Source organism: Pteropus alecto, unplaced genomic scaffold (assembly GCF_000325575.1).
Source record: "Pteropus alecto unplaced genomic scaffold, ASM32557v1 scaffold7, whole genome shotgun sequence".
Lineage (NCBI taxonomy): Eukaryota > Metazoa > Chordata > Mammalia > Chiroptera > Pteropodidae > Pteropus > Pteropus alecto.
This window is the reverse complement of record NW_006494614.1, coordinates 45,826,435-45,848,003: the sequence shown is the minus strand read 5'-3', so window position 1 is coordinate 45,848,003 and position 21,569 is coordinate 45,826,435. Positions and strand designations below refer to the sequence as shown.

Here is a 21,569-nt window from a genome sequence, read left to right as displayed (position 1 = left end):
AGTGTGAAGAGAATAAGTATTAAATCTTCTTTGAATGTTTGGTTCACGGGTGAAGCCATCTGGTCCTGGACTTTTACTTTTTGGTAAGTTTTTGATGACTGTTTCAATTTCCATACTGCTGATCAGTCTATTTAGATTTTCCAGATCATCTTGATTCAGTCTAGGAAGATTGCATTTTTCTAAGTACTGGTCCATTTCTTCTACGTTATTAAATTTGGTGTTATATACTTTTTCATGGTCTTCTTGTATGATCCTTTGTATTTCTGTGGTATCCATCGTAATTTCCCCTCTTTCATCGCTGATTTTGTCCTTTCTCTTCTTTCTTTAGTGAGTCTACCAGGGGTTTGTCAATTTTATTAACCTTCTCAAAGAACCAGCTCTTTATTGAATTTATTTTTTCTATCGCTTTTTTGTTTTCAATTTCTTTTATTTCTGCTCTAATTTTGATGATTTCTTTTTTTCTGCTGACGTTAGGCTTCATTTGTTCTTCCTTTTCTAGTTTTTTAAGATGAAGCGTTAGGTTGTTTATTTGGGCTCGTTCTTGTTTTTGGAGATAGGCCTGTAATGATATGAACTTTCTTCTTATGACCACTTTTGCCATGTCCCAAAAGTTTTGATATGTTGTACTATCATTATCACTTGTTTCTATGAATTTCTTGATTTCTCTTTTTATTTCTTCTCTGACCCAATATTCTTCAGTAGCATGTTGTCTCCATTCCATGTATTTGTGATTCTTCTTGCTTTCTTTCTACAGTTGATCTCTAGTTTCAAAGCATTCTGATCAGGGAATATGGTTGGTATGATTTCTCTTATATTAAAGATGTTATTTCCTTATTGATTTTCTGTTCGGATAATCTGTCTATATCCAATAGTGGGGTATTTAGGTCCCCTACTACAATAGGGTTTTGGTCTGTTTCTCCCTTTAGTTCTGTTAGTAATTGTTTTACATATTTTGGGGCTCCCTGATTGGGAGCATAGCTATTAATAAGTGTTATGTCTTCTTGGTGCATGAAGTGTCCCTCAGTATCTTTCTTTACCATTTTTAGTTTGAAGTCTGTTTCATTTGATATTAGTACCACTACTCTTGCTTTTTCTGAATGCTATTTGCTTGAAATATCATTTTCCACCCTTACACTTTGAGTCTATAAATATATTTGTCTTTGGAACTGAGATGTGTCTCCTGGAGGCAGCATATGGTTTGGTTTTGTTTTTTGATCCATTCTGCAACTTTGTGCCTTTTTAGACGTTGTGACTCCATGTGAGTTAATAGTCCAGCCTGTGCAAAATGAGAAAGGACAGCTTCAAGAAGCAGTGAATTCTATATCACTGGAAATAGTTAAGCACAGATTGGATAACCTTCTGATGGGACTGTTACAGATTAGATTAAATGATCAAGTAGACATATATGATCCTTAAAGGTCTCTTCTAACCAGAAGATTATGGAGGACTAACATTAAGTGGTCCACTTTAGTAAGTAGGTCTTAGAGCTGAGGTCATGGGAGGGATATAACAAATGCATAAACATAATTATCTTCCTGGTCCTTTATTTTACTAACATCATACCAAGAAAAAGGGGATACAGAGCTGAATTAGTCATCCAGCTAGCATTTATGAAAAACTAACTATACATCCTGTTTCCAAGAGTTTGGCGTTTAGAATAGATAGCTAGGAGCTAGAACAAAAAACCAGAAGCTTTATACCTCCCTATGTTTAGCAGGAGCTGTTCTCACAACATGTAGGAAGTTAACAAGGGGAACATTTGACCTGAACTCACTTGAGTACCCTTCCTTTGTGTCCAGGAAATGATTATTGAGTTGAGGAGCAGGAAGATGCCATGTCAGCTCTTACAGTGTAGGTACTAGCTTCCTCTAGAGATGGGGAGATGAGATGTTTTTCTTACCATGACTTAGACTTTAAAGAAGCTTTGCCAAGAATGGCTGTTTCAATAATGAAATCACTTGGAAGCCAATGTTTGGACCACCTGCGCTCAGATTTGTCTAACTTATTCTCCTTAATGTTTATTTCTTTCTTAAAACCTGCTTTTGGAAAGTATCTTTTGAGTGCCTATTTTGTGTCAGTCATTGTTTTGAGTATTGGGGTTAGAATTATAAGAAGATACAGACCCTGACCTTAAGGAATTCAGTGTAGTAAAGGAAACAGATTCTAAAGCAGACACAGTACCCTATGTGTGATAAAGTGGAAGTATTTATTAAAACATTTTTATCAAATGCCTGTTATATATCGGGCACTGTACCAGGGACTAAGGATACAAAGACCAACAAGAGCCATTCCCCAGCCTAGAAGTTGATGGGGTAAGATAGACAATTATAACACTGCATGATAAATTCTTTGATGGAATTAAATACCTGGAACTTTGAGAGCACAAAATAAGTATTCCTGTGGGTTTTTTTTTTTAATAATCTCTGCTTACATACACCTGTTACATGTATCACAATAGCATTATATCAAAAAATAATGTATATACCTTAATTAAAAAATACTTTATTGCTAAAAACTGCTAACCACCATCTAAGCCTTCAGCGAATTGTAATCCTTTGCTGATGGAGGGTCTTGCTTCAGTGTTGATGGCTGCTGACTGATCAGGGTGGTGGTTGCTGAAGGTTGAGGTGGTTGCAGCAATTTCATAAAATAAGGCAATGAAGTTTGCTGCATTGATTAATCCTTCCTTTCACTTGAACACTTCAGATGCCATTAAAGGAGTACTAATTGGCCTAATTTCAATATTATTGTGTCTCAGGGAATAGGTAGGCTTGAGGAGAAGGAGAGAACAGCCAGTCAGTGGAACAATCAGAACACACACATTTATTAAGTTCACTGTCTTATATGAGTGTGGTTTGTGGTACCCTAAAACAATTACAATATTACCATTAAAAATCACTGATCACAGATCACTATGGCAAAATAATAGTAATGAAAAAGTTTGAAATATTGTGAGATTTACTAAAATGTGACACAGAAACACAAAGTGAGCAAATGCTGTTGGAAAAGGGGCATGACAGACTTGCTCAACATGGAGTTGCTACAGACCTTCAATTTGTAAAAAAAAAAAAAAAAAAAAAATGCAATATCTGTAAAATGCACTAAAGCAAAGTACAATAAAATGAGTATGCCCATAAAAGGAATATATCGAAATGTTAACAATCAGTATTCTTGGGTGTGGCATTATTGGGTATATTAGTTTCCTATTGCTGTATAACATATTACCACAAACTTAATGACTTAAAACAACACCCATTTATTAGTTCACAGTTCTATGGATCAGAAGTCCAGCAAGGTATGGTTGGGTTCTCTGCCTGGGGTATCACAGGGTGAAATAAAGGTGGCAACCAAGCTAAATTCTCACCTGGAAGCCCTGGGGAAAAAGTCACTTCCAAGGTCATTCTTGTCGACAATTCTGTTCCTTGCAGTTGTATAACTGAGGTCCCATTTCCTTGCTGGCTGTCAGCCACGGGCCACTGTCTGCTCCTAGAAGTTGCCTGCATTTTTTGCCACGTGACTCCCTCCATCTTCAAGACAGCAATGACACATTAAATCTTTCACATGCTTGAAACCTATGACTTCATATCTTTCAGACAGCCAAAGAAAACCTTGTTTTTAAAAGGTTCAGGCCCACCATTACTCTCCCTGTCTTAAGGCTGACTGATTTGGAACCCTAAGGGCATCTGCAAAATCTCTTCACAGCAATGCCTAGATGAGTGTTTGAATCACTGGGAGAAAGTTTGTGTACACCAGGGCTTGGGGAATCTTGCAGAGGGGTGGCAGGGTCTATCTTAGGATTGCATCTGCCACAGTGTGTGATCTTTATTTTCTTATAGTTTAGTTGTATATTTACATTACACATTGAACGTATGATATTTCAGGATTTGGTTTTTTTTTTGTTTTGTTTTCAAGCTATATTTCGAACTCTTTATACTAAGAAATACTAGATGTTTAGGATGTGTGTAGCCTTTTTTTTTTTTCTTGGCCTAACCACCATATCTTTATAGAAGCTATAAAAACTCTAGACTAAGAGACGGGCACTTGATGTCTATTCTCACTTACCTTCTAAGCAACTATAAAATCTCAAGAAAGTAATACTTCCTAGCATTCCTTGGAATAGTGATACTAGTCCTAAGCTAAGAACTAAAGTGGGGTCATATATAGTATAGTGGTTAAAATCATAGAATGTGGAGTCATCCTCATATATAACTTGGACAGATTACTTATCCTCTATGCCTCAATTTTTTTTTCAATCTAGAAAACGAAATAGTAATACCTATCAGGATTATTGTGAGGATTAAATGAGTTAATATATATAATACACTTAGAGTAGTGCCCTGCACATGGTAAGGGTTCAAAAAAAGTTATCTGCTAAATTTATTGTTCTTGTTACTTAGGGATAGGGTCAGTTTTACCTATCAGAAAGTCTGAGGACATCATCCTGACTTTTCTGTTAACCTATTGTATGATCTTCGACAAGTCATGGAATTTTTTTGGCATTCTTTTCTTCATCAATGAACGTATAAATTTGGAATAGATTATCACGATGGCTCCTAAAATTTTAGCTAGTATAGTTGTTGGATAATAATGACACTGAAACTGTTGCAAATAATAAGAGAAGTCTATAAGGTATCTAGATACAAAAATAATATATATACATTACTAACCTTATTATGTACAAACACCAGTTGTAAGAATCCATGCATGCATATAATGACTCCTATGAAGAGGTCAGTCTCTTTGGAATAAAGACTTCATTCACTGCTGTAATACTAGCATCTAAAACAGTTCACATAATAGATGCTCAGTAAATATTTGTTGTAAAATGAATGCCCTCAAAGAATTCTCAAGCTAATGGAGATGGTAGACAAGTAAGCCATTACAATACACTGTGGTAACTCCTGTGATAGAAGTAAAGGTGCCAAATATTGCAAGTATTTCTGTTGAGTTTTAGATTTTCCCCATTCTACTTTTACCCTCCTCAGCCCTGTTGGAACAAGGCAATAAACTACGTAATGCCATGGCAGTTTCTGCAATGAAATCAAGCCCAGATACTAGCATGTTGTTGTTGGATGAAGTTCATCCTCCTATGAAGGAAGATTTTCTTAAAACATCAACACAGTAAGTTATGGGATAAACATGAACCCAACAATTTATTTTTTAATAGTTGTTAATGTATGTTTTTGTCAAGTTATGGCCTAAATAATTTTGGAAATGTTCATCAAATAATTCTTAATGTGGTGGGGAAAAAGCCTAAACTAGGAGTTAAGATACTCAAAATCTAGACCTAGTACTAGCACTTACTAAATATATAAATGGCTAAATTCTTTGCTCCCTCTGAACCAGCATGCTTGTATATAAAATGGGGATATTCTCTCCTCCCTCTCTTACAGAAATGAAATGAGATTCTAATGCGGGAAAGGGCTTTGTAAATTGTGAAGTTTTATGTATATTTAAGGTAATATGTTTAAAGTATGTTAGATTTTTCTGTTGAACTATCTCTTAGCTCAGTTAATTCTGATTTAGACTTTTTCCATACGTTAGCTACTCAGAAAGTGTTTTTCCATACCTTAGAATCAAAGCCTTGTCTAAGAATCAATTGAAAGACCCCATTGAAGATCACCTCCCTCCGAATGAGAATACATTTTGGAAACATGACACAAAAGCTGATACCAGAGCCATACAGCTGCTATTGGGCAGGTAAGAGCTCTCAGCTAGCTCTCTTTCTTTTAAATTCTTCCTTTGATTCATTATGTACATTGTTAAGAGATTTATCTTCATAAAATAACACTTCCTTAGAAAAACCAAGTCATTCTCTTGCTTACTCATTGCGTACTAAATAAAAATCATTATTTGTTACCCACTAAATAAAAATCCAATCAACAGCCTTTTTTGCTTAGCCTCATTTATAGAATAGTCTCCATTACACCTTTTCATTCTTATCTCCCGACTCTGTCTCCACCACTAATATTAGCAGGGTATAATGAAAAGAGCATGGAGTTTACGCAGACACAATTTGAAATTTGGGGGTCTGTGTCTTATTACCTATGTGGCTTTTGCAATTAGGCAGGAAAAAATAAATAAAAGGGTTTCAAATTGGAAAGGAAGTAGTAAAACTATCTCTGTTCACAAATTATATGATCTGGTATGTAGAAAATCCTAAAGAATCCATTAAAAAAATAATTAGAAGTAATAAACAAATTCAGGAAGATTGCAGGATAGAAGATTAAAATACAAAAATCAGTTGTATTTTTATATACTTGCAGTGAATAATCACAAAATGAAATTAAGAAACAGTTTATTTACAGTAGCATTGATAAGAATAAAATTCTTAGGAATAAATTTAACAAAAGTGCAAAACATAAACTCTGAAAACTAAAATGTTGAAATAAATGAAAGAAGATCTAAAAATTGATCCCATGATTCATTGCAATCCCTATTGGAATCATAGCTGTCATCTCTGTAGAAATTGACAAGCCGATTGTAAAATTTCTGTGAAATTACAAGGGACCTGAATAGCCAAAACAATCTGAAAAAGAAAAAAAATAGGAGAATTTACACTTCCCTATTTTTAAACTTAGTATAAAGCAACAATAATCAAATCTGTTTGGTACTGGCATAACAGACATATGAATCAATGGAATAGTCTAAAAATAAATCATATGTCTATGGTCAGCTGATATTCAACAAGGGTAGCAAGACCATTCAGTGAATAGTCTTTTCAGCAAATAGTGCTGGGGCAGCTGGCTAGCCACATGTAAAAAAATGAAGTTGGATCCTTACCTCATACCATGTACAAAATTAACTCAAAATGGATCAAGTAGCTGAATAGAAGAGGTAAAACTATAAAATTCTTTGAAGAAAACAGAGGTAAATCTTCATGACCTTGGATTTGGGAAAGGATTCTTAGATTTGACACCAAAAGCACAAGCAACAACAAAAAATATATTGTCTAGACTTAATCAATATAAAATGTTTGTACTTCAAAGGATAGTATTAGAAGGTAAAAAGATGACCACAGAATGGGAGAAAATATTTCTAAGTCTTATATCTGATAAAGGACTTATATCTTAGAGTATATAAAGAACTCAGACAGCTTAATAATTAAAGGACAGATAATCCAATTAAAATTATGGGCAAAAGATCTAAATAGATATTTCTCCAAAGAAGATAGTCAAATTGCTAATATGCACACAAAGAGATGTCTTTTACCATAACACCATTAGTTATCGGGGAAATGCGAATCAAAACCACAATGAAATACTACTTTATACACACTAAGATGGCTAGAACCAAAAGTCAGATAGTAAATGTTGGTGAGGATATGGAGAATTTGGAACCTTCATACACTGCTGGCAGCAGTATAAAATGGTACAGCCACTTTGTAAGATAATCTGTCAGTTCCTCAAACTGTACATAACGTTACCATATAACCCAGCAATTCAGCTCCTAGGAATAAACCCAAGGTAAATGAAAACATAAGGCCATGCAAAAACATGTGCATGAATTTCCATAGCAACATTATTCATAATAGTCAAAAAATCAGCTGATGAATGGATTTTTTTAAAACGTGGTATATTCATACAATGGAGTATTATTTAGCCATTAAAAGAAGTAAAATACTGATAACATGCTGCAGTATGGATGAACCGTGAAAACATCATGCTAAATGAAAGAAGCCTGTCACAAAAGAATACATATTTTATTAGTCTATTTATACAAAATGTACAAAATAGGCAAACCTATAGAGATAGAAAGTAGATTAGTGGTTCCTTAGGGCTGGGTGTGATAGGGATAAGTAATGAATAGCCATAGGATATGGAGTTTCTTTTTGAGTTGATGAAAATGTTCTAAATTGACTGGTGATGCTTGTTTGTATTTGTAAATATACTAAAAATGAATTGCTCACTTTAAATGCATGAATTATATGTAATGTAATATAAGTATATCTAAATAAAGCTGGTTAAGAAAACATAAGATCAAGAATCTAGCACATTAAATGAAAAAAGACATCCCAAGATACATGATCATGAATTTTCAAAATACTGGATATAAAGAGACAACCTTAAAACCTTCCAGAAAGGAAGAAAAGAAAAAAGGTCATGTATACAGTATCAGAAATTGGAATGATGTCAGATATTCCAGAGAGTTGACCAACATGGTGACATAAGAGGTTTCTCAGCACACAGAGTAATTCCTTTGAAAGAGATCCAGAAAGTAAATGAACAACTTCTACAATTAGACAAATGAGAAAATACCATTGAAATGGGTAGGAAAAGCTAAGACACTCTCGCCATAAACCCCACTCCATGACAGCATCATACAGTCAGGAGAGAACCCCCAACTCTTAGCTTTTTGAACAAAGGATTTGGACCTCACATCTAGTGCTCTAACTTAAGACTACCACCAGAGAGAGAAGGGCTCCCAAAACACCTAGTTCCGAAAGCTGATGTAGTTTGTATACGTAAGACTCACAAGAGTATAGCAAATAAAGAAGTAATTCTTAACAGACATGTAAGCACTCACCATGATGTGTGATACCAAAGCCAGACAAGGACAATGTAACAAAAATGACAGGCCAATATCCCTGAAGAACATACATCTAAAAATCCTAAACAGAATATTAGCAAATCAAAATCAATAATACATTAAAAGCATTATACATTGTGATAAAGTAGAATTTATTCCAGGGATGCAAGTATGAGTCAACATCCACAAATCAATAAATGTAATACACCATATTAACAAAATGAAGGATAAAAATCATATCATCTCAATAGATGCTGAAAAAGCATTCGATAAAATTCAACACCTATTCATGATAAAACCTCTCACAAACTGGATATAGAGGGAATGTATCTCAACAAAGGCCATATATGACAAGCCACAGCTAACATACTCAATGATGAAATTCCAAAAGCTCATTCTCTAGGATCAGGAACATACAGATTTCCACTCACATCACTTTTCTCCAGCATTGTACTGGAAGTCCTAGCCAGAGCAATTAGGCAAGAAAAAGAAATAAAAGGCGTTTAAATTGGAAAGGAAAAAGTAAAATTGTCACTATTTGCAGATGACATGATATATACAGAAAACCCTAAAGTTGCCACCAATGAAACTATTAGAACTAATTATCAAGTTAAGTAAAGTTGCATGATGCAAAATCAATAAACAAAAATCAGTTGTGTTTCTATACACTAACAACAAACTATCAAAAAGAGAAATTAAGAAAACAATTCATTTGTAATATCATCAAAAAGAATAAAATACTTAGGTATAAGTTTAATAAAGTAAAAAATCTGTACACTGAAAACTTTAAGACACTGATGAAAGAAATTGAAAAGGACACAAATAAATGGAAAGATATTCCGTGTTTATGGATTGGAAGAATTAATATTGTTAAAATGTCCACACTACCCAAAGTGATCTTTAGTTTCAATACAATCACTATCAAAATTGCAATTGCATCTTTTGCAGAAATAGAAAAAACAACCCTAAAATTTGTATGGAACCACAAATGACCCTGGATAGCTAAAAAAGTCTTGAGAAAGAACAAAGCTGGAAACATCACACTACCTAGTTTCAAACTATATTATAAAGCTAATAGTATTGGTATAAAAACATTATGGTATTGGTATAAAAACAGGCACATAGAGTAATGGAACAGAATTGAGAGCCCAGAAATAAACCCATGCATATATGGCCAATTAGTTTTTGACAAAGGAACCAAGAATACTCAATGAAGAAAGAATGGTCTCTTTGATAAATGTTGTTGGGAAAACTGGATAGCCACATGCAAAAGAATGAAACTGGACCACTGTCTTACATTGTATACAAAAATCAACTCAAAATGGATTAAAGACTCAAACATTTGACCTGAAACCATAAAACTCCTAGAAGAAAACATAGGGTTTAATCTCTTCAACATTGGTCTTAATAATTTTTTGGATTTAACACCAAAAGCAAAGGCAATAAAGCAAAAATTAAATAGGTGGAACTACATGAAACTTTAGTTTCTGCACAGTAAAGAAAACCATCAGCAAAATGCAAAGGCAGGTTTTTGAATGATAGAAAATATTTGAAACCATATATCTCATATGAGGTTATTATCCAAAATATACAAGGAACTCATGCAACTCAATAGCAAAGAAAATAGCTCAATTTAAAAATGGGCAAAGGACTTAAATAGACATTTCTCCAAAGAAGACATACAAGTGGCCAGCAGGTACATGAAAAGGTACTCAACATCACTAGTCATCAGGGAAACACAAATCAAAACTACAGTGAGGTATCACTTCACACCTGTTTGAATATCTGTTATCAAAAAAACAAGAGAAATGTTGGTGAGAATTTGGAGAAATGAGAGTATTGGTGGGAATATAAACTGGCACAGCCACTATATGGAAAAAAGAATGGAGGTTCCTCAAGTAGTTAAAAATAGAACTACCTTGTGATCCAGCAATCCTACTTCTTGGTATATATCCAAAGGAAATTAAATCTCGAAGCGATATCTGTATTCTTATGTTCATTGCAACATTATTCACAATAGCCAAGGTGTGGAAACCTAAGTGGTTGTCATTGAGTAAATAGATCAAGAAAACGGGGTGTGTATATGTATGTGTATAATAGAATATTATTCGGTTTTTAAAAAGAAGGAAATTTTGTCATTTGTGACAACATGGATGAACATGGAGGGCATTATGCTAAGTGATATAAGCCAGACAGAGAAAGACAAATACTGCATAGTATCACTTAGATATGTCTTGTAATCCTGTTTTACTTTTAAAATAGGTACATGTATTCTTTAATTTTAAAATGTTTTAGAAGGAAAAGAGGAACATGCTGGAATTAACAATAAAGAAATTAAAAATAAAGGAATTTTTTTAAAAAGTCAAATTCATAGAAACAGTAGAAAAATGGTTTAGAGGAGTGAGAAAATAGGGAGAACTTGATAAACTTTCAGTTATAAGGTGAATAAAGTCTGAGGATCTAATGTATAGCACGGTGACTAGTTGATAACACTGTATTGTATAATTGATATATGCTAAGAGAGTAGAGCTTAAATTTCTCACCAAAAAAAAATATATATATATATGTGAGTGAGGTGATGGATGTTTTAATAAATTCAGTGGGGAGAATCTTTTCACAGTGTATATGTATATCAAATTATCACATTGTACACTTTTAATGTTTTATCATTTTGTCAATTATATATATCTCAATAAAGCTGGAAACAAACATAAACAAGACTGTTCCACAAGATCCAGGAAGACAGTGGAGAAATGCTTTCAGAATTCTAAAAATTCTGAATTTTCAACCTCAAATTCCATTCGCAGTCAAACTATCAATCAAGTGTGAGGGTAAAGTAAAAATATCTTTATGCATCTAGGGTCTCAAAAGTTTACCTCTCTTGCACTATTCCTCAAGAAAGCACAAAGTGATTTTTTTGACATAAAGAGAGTATAGGAAGAAGGCGCAAGAGTCCAAGAAGTAGGCGATATGATACAGAAGAAAGAGAAAAGGTGGTTTAGGATCAGTGTCATGTTTAGAGACATTCATTACGGGAGCTGGACAGGGCTTCAGTAGGGATATTTCTAAGGAGAGGAGACACGTTTCTCTTGTGTTTGACCAAATTGAGAGGAAATTTTCAGTTTTCTTGGAGAATTCAATAATAAAATAATAGGTACATAAAAAACTAAGTCGATGAAAAGTAAGGCAGTTATTAAAACAAGGAAAACTAGAAGTTGTATAAGAAAGCATAAAAAATATACTTGGCTCTGATAGAACGTTAACCTTGAAGATCGACAACAAAAATTGTAATATAACTAAGTTGAAAAGGTGAGTTCAAGGGAAATCTGTGTCCAAGACTAGTGGTGTAAGAGTAGATTCTTCATTTTTCATAATAGGAAGTCCATAAATCATTTAGAAAAATGAAAAATCAGCAAATAGCAGTATGAAGGTAAATATCAGAAGAAATATCTTAGGGAGTTAAAAGTGATTACCTCTAAGGAGGCAAGCAGGTACTGTTTTTTATTATGTCTTGTAATCCTATTTTACTTTTAAAATAGGTACATGTATTCGTTGATTAAAAAATGTTTAAGAAGAAGAGGAAAGTGCTGAGAGTGAGCAAATTCCAGCTCCACACCAACCCCTTTTTTTGCACTCTCATATCTTCTGTCCTCCAAGCTGCACGGGAACCCCACACCTCTAGCCTGTTCAGAATAGCTCTTACCTCTCCCAGTTTCTGGTATAAGTATGTCCCAAATATTATATGGAGGGAAATGGCACGCCCTTTTAATGCGTCATAGACAATAGAATAAATTCAAAGACATGTTAATTTGGAGAAAAATAAGTTAAAAAATAGAGAACTATATATACTGAACAGTGGAGATCTTAGTAACTTTAAGGGTGTGCAAGGTAAGGGGGGACAGCAGGCAGCTGAGTACAGGGAGAGCCATAAGTGGCAGATGAGAGTTGTATAGAATACCAAGAAATAGAACTTCAAAAAGATGCAATGCTCAGAAGCTGCAGCGAAACCATGTGGATGGGAAGTTGCTAGCTGGGTTTTGGCAGTTAGAAAGTCTTTCTAACCTTAGAGAGATTTTACTATAGAGCAGTGGTTCTCAACTAGGGGGCAGTTCTCCCCTACCCCCCACAGCATGAGACATGTGGTAGTGTCTAGAGACATTTTAAGTTGCTAGAAGTGGAGGAGTGTTACTGGCATCTGGTGAGTAGAGTTCAGGGATCCAAAATACACAGGATGGCTCCCGAAGACAAAGAATTATCTGACCCAGGATATCAGTAGTGCTAAGATTGAGAAACCCTGCTATAAATTAAGGAAAGGAACATTTACTGAGTATCTGTCGTTCCAAAAAATATAGGAATGTGATCTAATTTGAAGATAGTTCTTGTGTACTATTTTCTTGAGAAATTGAAGAAGGGGGGAAAGTATAGCAACTAGCTCGAAAGGAAAGCAAAGTTGAAAGAATAATTGCAATGCTTAGCGCAGTGCCTAACACATATTAAATATTTAGTAAGTATTTTATTAAAATGTGTTTATTAAGAATTTGATAAATTTATTAATAAGTGTTCATTAAGTGCTAGGTACTATAGGAGAAGCAAAAACGAGTGAAATATACACATACTTGTATGCTTATCTTCCTTATTAGTTTATAAACAGTAGGGTATCTGTTTTACTCACTTCTGTATCCCATATAGAACTAATCTTGCCATAATTAACCCTAAATACACATATTTTTGCTTAATGGAAGAGGTGCATTTATGAATTAACCATTCTCCACAAAAACAACATATAACATTTAACTCACTGAATTATAGTTAGTTCTTTCCTTTTCCTCCCTGCTAGATTATAAGCAACACAAGGATAAAGCAAGTTTGCTTAGCTATCTTTTTAACATTCAGGACCTTATACCATGCCTGGCACATAATAGGTACCCAGTAAAATGTTTGTTAAATAAATGAATGAGATCATAATCAGTGTCAGTAATGTATTTTTTGAATACTACCTGTTGGCATCCCAGAGGAGGGAGAATATAATATGAAAATATTTATCACATAGTCTTCTGTTTATGTGAGTCTTCTGTTTAACATATCTTCCATATTTAGAACTTTAGAAAGTTTTCCCTAAAAAAAAAAAAAAAAAACACTCAGCCGAAACTTCTTTTAAAGTTTTTCTGCTTTGTTTTTCTTACCTCTGCAGTGCTGAATTATCCCAAGGTAATTACTGGGATGGGCTAGGCTCTCCTCCAGATTCTCCATCTCCTGGGAGTGATGTGTATTGCAGCAGTGAGCCTAATGACCCTCAGTATGACCAGAGTCTCCTGGAGAACTTATTTTACACAGCACCTGTAAGTCATTGAATCTGAAGCTTTGGGAATTAGAGAACGCGAGTATTAATAATATTAGTAGGTGACAGCATGTTACCACTTCCAGATAGAAAGCTGTCCATTTGACATACCTTATTTAATTATAATGACAACCTAAAGAGAAAAGTATTATCCCTATTTTACAGATGAGGAGACAAGCCTAGTAAGAGTAAGTATTTTTTCCAAGGACACATAGTAAATGTTAAAGCCAGGATTCAAATTCAAGTTTACCTGAGTCCAAAGCTTATGGTCTTAATATATTATATGGCTTCCTTAGGGCTCTTCTAAGGAAGAGCTAATACAAGTATACCCTTAGAACTACTACCCTTGACTGGTGTCTTTTCAAAATTTTCCAGGAACACCTCTACTCACAGTTGACAATACCTCTACAGACCTTAAAGACAAGGCATTCTCTTTTTAGACAGTTCTAGCATATTCAAAGTTCTTATATCAAGCTTTATGTTCTGTTCATTGATTTAGCATCTGTATATAAGTTCAATCCTTGTTCCACAATAATCATTTATATTTGTGAACATTGGTGTCATACTCCTGATTTTCCTTTTCTCCAGGTCAGAAAAGAGAACTGAGATGCAAGGTAGTTTATACCAGCTTAGTGGTAAGACAGCAAGAGCTACTAGGGTTCAGAGGAAGTAAGGAGAACATTTACATGAGATAGTCTGGAAAGAGCATCATGAGGAATAAGAGGTTTTAACTGAGACTTGAAAGATGGTGTTTAGAGAGATAGAGAAAGAATATGAAATGGGAATAGAAAGAATGACCTATCTAGAGAAGCAATTTGTGCACTGCAAGGTATCTAATATGACTGGGTGAGAATTCATGTCAAAAACAACTTGTCAATAAGGCAGGCTAGCACAGTCTGTGAAAGCCTGTGAATGTCAGGTGAGGAGGAAATGACATGATCAAAATGATGTTTTAGGAATGTTAACCCAGCAGTGATGTAGGGGGCCAAGCAGGAGAATAACCAGAAGCAGATAGGAAGCCATTGGGTTACTGGAGGTGTGAGAGGGAGGGAGAACCTGAATGACAGTGGTAGTGGTGAGATTAGAAAGGAGGAGATAGATTTAAAAGACGTTATGAATTGTTAGGATTTCATGACTTCTTACCTTAAAAATCATCACTGATACTGTGTTACCTGTAACATATTGGAAAGGGAACTTAGATTTATTACACATTTTCTGTGTGCCAGGGAATATATGTTATCTGTTATTTATTGAGTACTGTACCAAACGTTTTAAATTTATTGTTTAATTCTTTTTCGAGCTCCATTAGCTAGCGTTATTTTTACATCTCGTGAAATAAAAGTAATTAACTTGCAGAACTAGAATTCTTGCCCTAGTCTGTCTGGCAAAAAGCCTGTTTTTCTCCTTAGACCACACCATCTCATCAGCTTGAGCATGGCATTAGAATCAGATCTTGACTTACCTCCTTCACCTAGTCTTCCACTTTTGCTCTATACCCACTCAAGACTCCTGTCATAATGATTGTCGCACCTCTCCTCAAACATCTTAGCTTTTTCTATCTTCATATATTTTTCTCATACTGATCTTTCTATTTTGAATGTTGAAATGCCCTTGTATGTGTGATAGGCATCTCTTCATTCTTTAAAAATCAACTCAACGCCTCTATGAAGAAACCATCCCAGACTCCTCCAAGCAGAATTTGTTGCCTGAATATCCAAATATCTTGCACATACTTCTGTTATAGCCCTTAATCACATATGATAACAGTTCCTCATGAACACGGACATGTCTTCATTAGCTTTTTATCACCAGTACAACAAAGACCTGATAGATATTGAGTATCCAGTGAATATTTAGTGAATAAATGAATAAATGTATGAATGATTCAAAGTAATCCCCCATGCTATTTAAACAAAGTAATTTTAGAAAATATTTGTTGACTGGGAGGGAGGAGTGAAAAATTGATCACGAGACAGCGGGAAGACCAAGGAGTTAGAATGCTCACGCCTTTCCCCAGGGTCAGTGTTTGATGTTCTTAATATTGAATAACATCCACAGCTTAGAAATTCAGAATTATTGTCTTGCATTTTTGGTTCCTGAAATTCTTTTGAACAACCTACTTGATGTTTATTGTAATTTCCTTCAGGCTGTGGACCCATCTAGATTTTGATTGTGTTATCAGCATTTTTAAAAGCTGCCACTTAATTTAAAAAATAACAAAAACAAAAAACAAACCTAAGAACAAAAATCTTTGTAATCTCACCTTGAAAAAGTTGTATTGCTTCCTAGAAGGATATTCTGGTCATGCTTATTTAACTATTAATTTGTTGCTCTTATCATGGATTAACACATTATACACCCTGAGATGCTGGAGAAAGGGGAGTTGGAGGTGATAAACTTAAAATGATTTTGGTTTGGCCTCCTACATTTATATTAGCAAGGTTTTTGACTATATAACTGTAGTCAAATAATTATAACACTGTTTTCTCTATTTTGCATTTTGTAGTAGAAAGCTCTGATCAGTTAATTATGGTAGCTGCCTTTTCTCAAATTAATTACAAGGGGCTTGACCACTAGTTCCTCCAATGAAGAAATTTGTGACTTACGATAAACAGTTCATCTTAGCAAAATTTAAATGAGAATGAATTATTAGTAGTATGAAGTAGTGAAAAAAAAAATAGTTTGTGTCTTCATATAGTTGGCTGACATTTTCCCAGACATTTTGCCTCAAACTGTGGTAGAAATACAGGCTTGGGAACCTATGGAGATCAAAATCTGCCTTTCCTTAATAGAGCTAGAATCATAAAAAAGCTGCTTAACTTCTCTCAGCTTTCATTTTTTACTGGTAGAAATTGAGATAAGGACACATAGAAATGTTATGTTAGAAATACACATTGCTACATTTAGCATAGTACCAGATACATAGTAAGCAGTCAATAGATAGTGGTTATTATTATTGAGAATTTGAAAGAAGAATCTATTTTCATTTATTTTCTTTGAACTGAACTTGTAGGTTATTTTCATAAACTTCAGATGACAGTTGACCTTTAAACACCATTTTGAACTGTACAGATCCACTTATACATGGATTTTTTTCAATAAACTCAGCCCTTCATATCTGCAGGTTTTCACATCTGTGGATTCAACAACTGTGGATTGAAAACAGTATTTTTGCATTCCTAACTGTGGATTCCCAATCGCATATCCATAAATACTGGTTTTGATGTGCAATTGGTTGAATCTGCGGATATAGAGGGCTGACTGTAGTTAAGTTTTTGGGGAATCAAAAGTTATAGGTGCATTTTCAACCGTATGTGGAGGGGAGTGATCCATGCCACTACCATGTTGTTCAAGGGTCAGCTATTTTTGGTGTTTTTGTATAACTAGGATAAACATTAGTTATCTCTTTAAGAGAATGATGTATATGCAGAGAAGAATTTTATTACTTTCAGAGAAATGTTTTTATTACCACTATCCCCAAAGCAGTTATCTGTTAGTGCTTCTCTTTTTGTTTCCTCCCCACCCCCCACATAGAAATCTGATACCAGCATTAGTGATTTCTTCACTGAAGATGATGATATTGTCCCTCCTAAAAAAATGAGCCAGTCGAAAGCTCTTGCCAGATCTTCTAAGGTTCTGGAGTCAAATGATCATAAGTTGAAGAAGAGGGCAGCGGGCAAGAAAAATAGGTGAGCCTCTCTGTGAATGTTATTTAGAAGGAAAAAGAAATGAAGATTGTTTTCACAAAATCTAAAGTGAAATGACCTTTCTTTACCCAACACAACCAGACTGATTGAGTTACTGCAACTCATTAAGTATTTCAGTCCTTAAAAATATAATAACATGAAAAGATAGATATGATGAAATGGTTCAGGGAGAAAGCAGAATTCTAGGTTGTATGCATGCTGTATTATGCTTATGTAGAAAATATACATAAGGAAAGCAAATGAAAAGGAATACAGAAAAGTAGTGATAGCAATTACATTAAAGTAGTGGGCAACTGCAGTAAGGTCTGTATCCCTTGTAGGAAAACTAATTCCATAACATTAGTTTCAATACTTATGTGGAGATAAGCCTTTAGATTACAAGAATGTTTTGACATTTTTTGAGATTTCTTACACTGTAGATCAGGACCAGAATTCTGATTAAAGCTGTTTTCCAATCCTTGATAACTAAGATGCTTGTTGCCTTTCCTCTTTTTGCCTCTTGCCTGTGCAAACTATATTATTTCATTTTGGGCCTCTAAGACTGTCTGCCTTACTGTCTGCATGAATTCTTTTCAGAAATTTGGTTGAACAACAGATGGTCTCAAAAACTCCAGAAGATGCCCAAGTGATGACACTGAGTGTAGACAGACTGGCCCTTCTGGGTAGAACACATTCAGTCAGAATCATCATCGAAACAATGGGAGTTCCTCCAGATAGTCCTCAGATAACCCCTGGCAAAAAAAGCTTTCCTAGAAGACCACCTAAGGTGACAACAACAAAAAAGCGGTATGTCTCTAACATGGGAAATTGACATTAATGGAAAGTGTCTGATAATGATAATAAATAGATAATTGTGTAACACTTTAGGGTTTGTAAAGTGCTTTCATATGCATCATTTGATCAATAAAAATGTATGATTCCCCAACTAGGTCCCAAGCTCTAGGCTAGGTATGTGAGAGAATAATGAAAGTTAAGACCTAAAGTCTGTTTTCACACACCTTGCAGTCAGTAGGAGAGAGAAACATTTAAATAGCCATCTATAATAGGGTCCAAAATAGAAGTTTTATATTAAAAATGCTGTGGGAGCACAAGGAAGAAAGGGACCCTTTAATTCTGCCTGGCACAATTGGTAAAGGCTTTGAAGAGAGAAAGTAGTTCCTCTGAGGACCTGAGGTCCTGAAAATAGGATGTTGAAAGATATGTAGTATTTATCAGAAAGAAAAAGAGATTGATTTTTTGTTTTTGTTTTTTTAATCACTTTTTTTGTTTTGAATTTTTTAGCACCTTCTTTGTGGAATATCACTTTCCGGTGGGGTTTTCCAAAAGTGGATTGGAAAAGACAGCTTTGATAACTGAGGTCGTTCGACTCGCCTCCAGTAAAATTATAGATGGAGGTAAGAGAGAGACTGGTTTTCTGCTCCTCAGATACTTTGGCTTTGAAAGAATTTTTGAATCCCTAATTACTCATCTGACTCTTATAGTATCATAGAATCTTAGAGGCAGAAAGAATTTTGAAGTGAATCTTTTCAAATTCCTTTATTTTATAAGTGAGAAAACGAGTCCAGAGTTGCTACGACTGTCTTGATGCGAGGCAATAAGTCAGTAACATAGCTGAGAGCATAACTCACAACTCTTGATGCTTAGATCATGTTCTTTCAACTATTGCCATTTTTCTTTTCCCTTTTTAGATAATTAGGTGTTCTTTTGACTTCTTGAATTCAGCTCATTCCTTAGATTTGGGAAATTCTCACCCACTATTTGTCTGAAAATGCTTTCTAGTCCCTGCTCCTTTTCCTCATCTTCGGTAATGCCCATTATTCTTATGTTTCCTCTCCTGATGGTGTCAGCTACTTTTTGTATTTCTCTTTCATTATTTTTCATTCTTCCGTTTCTCTCTTCTTCCTTCTGATTTATTTCTAGATTTCCGTCTCTGATATCACTGACCTTTTCCTCCATTTGGTCAACTCTATTTCCCAAGCTTGCTATTTCATTTTTCAACTCTTGCAGTTGTTCTTCATCTCCAGAAGTTCTATTTGGTTCCTTTTGAGGGTTTCAGTCTCCTTGCTCTGCTCATCTAGTTGTTTTTTGAATTCCTTAAATTGTTGATTTGAGTTGTTTCAGATCTCACTGAGTTTTTTCAGAAGTACCATTCTGAATTCTGTCATTTAAGTCGCATGTTTCTATGTCTGTAAGCTTAGTTTCTGGAGATTTTTCTCTTTCTTTCTGAGATGCCTTGTCACCTTGGTTGTTCATGGTGTTTAATGGACTATTTCTCTGCCTGGGCATTAATGGAAATTAATGAAAGAAGATTTATTATATGAAGGTCTCTCTTTAGCCTGCTGCAAAGAAGGTGCTTTTCTTTTGGTTTCCAGTATATGGCATCTAAGCCTCTTGGATCCCTGCTTTATATAAAGCCTAAATGTCTTTTTTATTTTCTTGTAGATATTTAGTCACACTTGCTACTCTCAGTTTCAGTCCCTGTCAGTGTTAGCAACAGTTTCGATAGCGTTTACTCAGATTGCCCTGGGGCTCCGCGGTGATCGGTCTTGGAGGGTATGGGGGGCGGGGCCCTCTGGGTTGTGGGTTGGGGGTTGGGAGCTATGGCTTAGCCTCGGTTTTGCATCTGGGGTGGGTAAAAATCAACTGTTGTTTCTCTGTGGTCCTGTACCGCTTCTCTACTTTCTGCCCTGATGACTGGGCCCTGCTGCCGACTGCTAGAAAGAAGTTCCAGCACTTCCAGGCAGGCTGATTAGGGAAGTCGCTGCACCTTCACCCCTCCCCTTCCTCCTGCAAGAAGCTCCGGTGGCTGCGAGAGGTAGCTTCTTTATTTCTCCCAGTCCACCGCCTGTTACCCGGGGTTCTGACCTTTGGTATCTCTTACATGCAGATCCCACACTCAAACATGCTGGTGTGCAGTTTGGGTGTTTTTTGTTGAGTTTTAGATGTTCAGCTTATTGTTGTTTCAGGGGGAGAGATCTGAGGACGTCTCTCACTCTGCCATGTTTTCTCTCTTCCCTTTTTAAAAACAACTTTGTCAAGATATAATTCACATGCCATTCAATTCACACATTTGAAGTGTACAATTCAATGCTTTTTAGCAAATTCAGTTATACGATCATTACCACAATCTAATTTTAGAATATTTTCATTCCCCATAAAATAAATCCCATACTTATTAGCATTCACTCTTCAATTTCCTCTTCAGCCCCCAGTACTAAGCAACTCCTAATCTATTTTCTGTCTCATCAATTTTCCCATTCTAGGCATTTCATAAAAATTGAACTACATATGATTTTTATGACTAGCTCCTTTAATTTATAACATTTCAAGTTTCATCCATGTTTCTTTTATGGCTGTATAATATTTTACTCGTGGCTATACCACATTTTATTTATTCATTCATCTACTGATGGGTATTTGGAGTGTTTCTACTTTTTGTCTGTAATGGATAATGCTACTATGAACCTTTGTGTACACATTTTTGTATTGACATATGTTTTCATTTCTTTGGGGTATATACCTAATAGTGGAATTGCTGAGTCATATAGTAAATTGTATCTTTTAATTATTTTAAGAACTATCAGTCTCTCTTCAACAGCTGCTTTACCATTTTACATTCTCATATAAGTGTTTAAGGGTTCCAGTTCTCCACATCCTCACCAACACTTGTTATTTTCCAATATATTTTTATTCTAGCCATACTAGTGGGTATAAAGTGGTATCTCATTGTAGTTTTGATTAGGCATTTCCCTAATGACTAATGATATTGAGCATCTTTTTATGTGCTTGCTGTCCATTTGTATATCTCCTTTGGACAAATGTCTGTTTAAGTCCTTTGCTCATTTTAAGAGTTTTTTATATATTCTGGATGTAAGACTCTTATCAGATCTATGATTTGCAGATATTTTTTCCCATTCTATGGGTTGTCCTTTCACTTTCTAAATAGTATCATATATAGCACAAAAGTTTTTAATTTTGATGTAGTCCTTTTTAAC

At 34.9% G+C, this 21,569-nt stretch overlaps 1 protein-coding gene across 4 annotated transcripts in view; it reads left to right on the top strand.

Annotated features, from left to right (window-relative positions):
- Positions 1-21,569, top strand: part of C2CD3 (C2 calcium dependent domain containing 3) — a 111,601-nt gene that overhangs the window by 20,048 nt on the left and 69,984 nt on the right. For all 4 annotated transcript variants that reach the window (XM_006926610.3, XM_025042678.1, XM_025042679.1 and 1 more), the window contains exons 6-11: positions 4,986-5,121; positions 5,575-5,700; positions 13,721-13,868; positions 17,402-17,556; positions 18,151-18,360; positions 18,856-18,968. In XM_006926610.3, the coding sequence (XP_006926672.1) occupies positions 4,986-5,121; positions 5,575-5,700; positions 13,721-13,868; positions 17,402-17,556; positions 18,151-18,360; positions 18,856-18,968 (888 nt within the window). The remainder of the gene's footprint in view (positions 1-4,985; positions 5,122-5,574; positions 5,701-13,720; positions 13,869-17,401; positions 17,557-18,150; positions 18,361-18,855; positions 18,969-21,569) is intronic.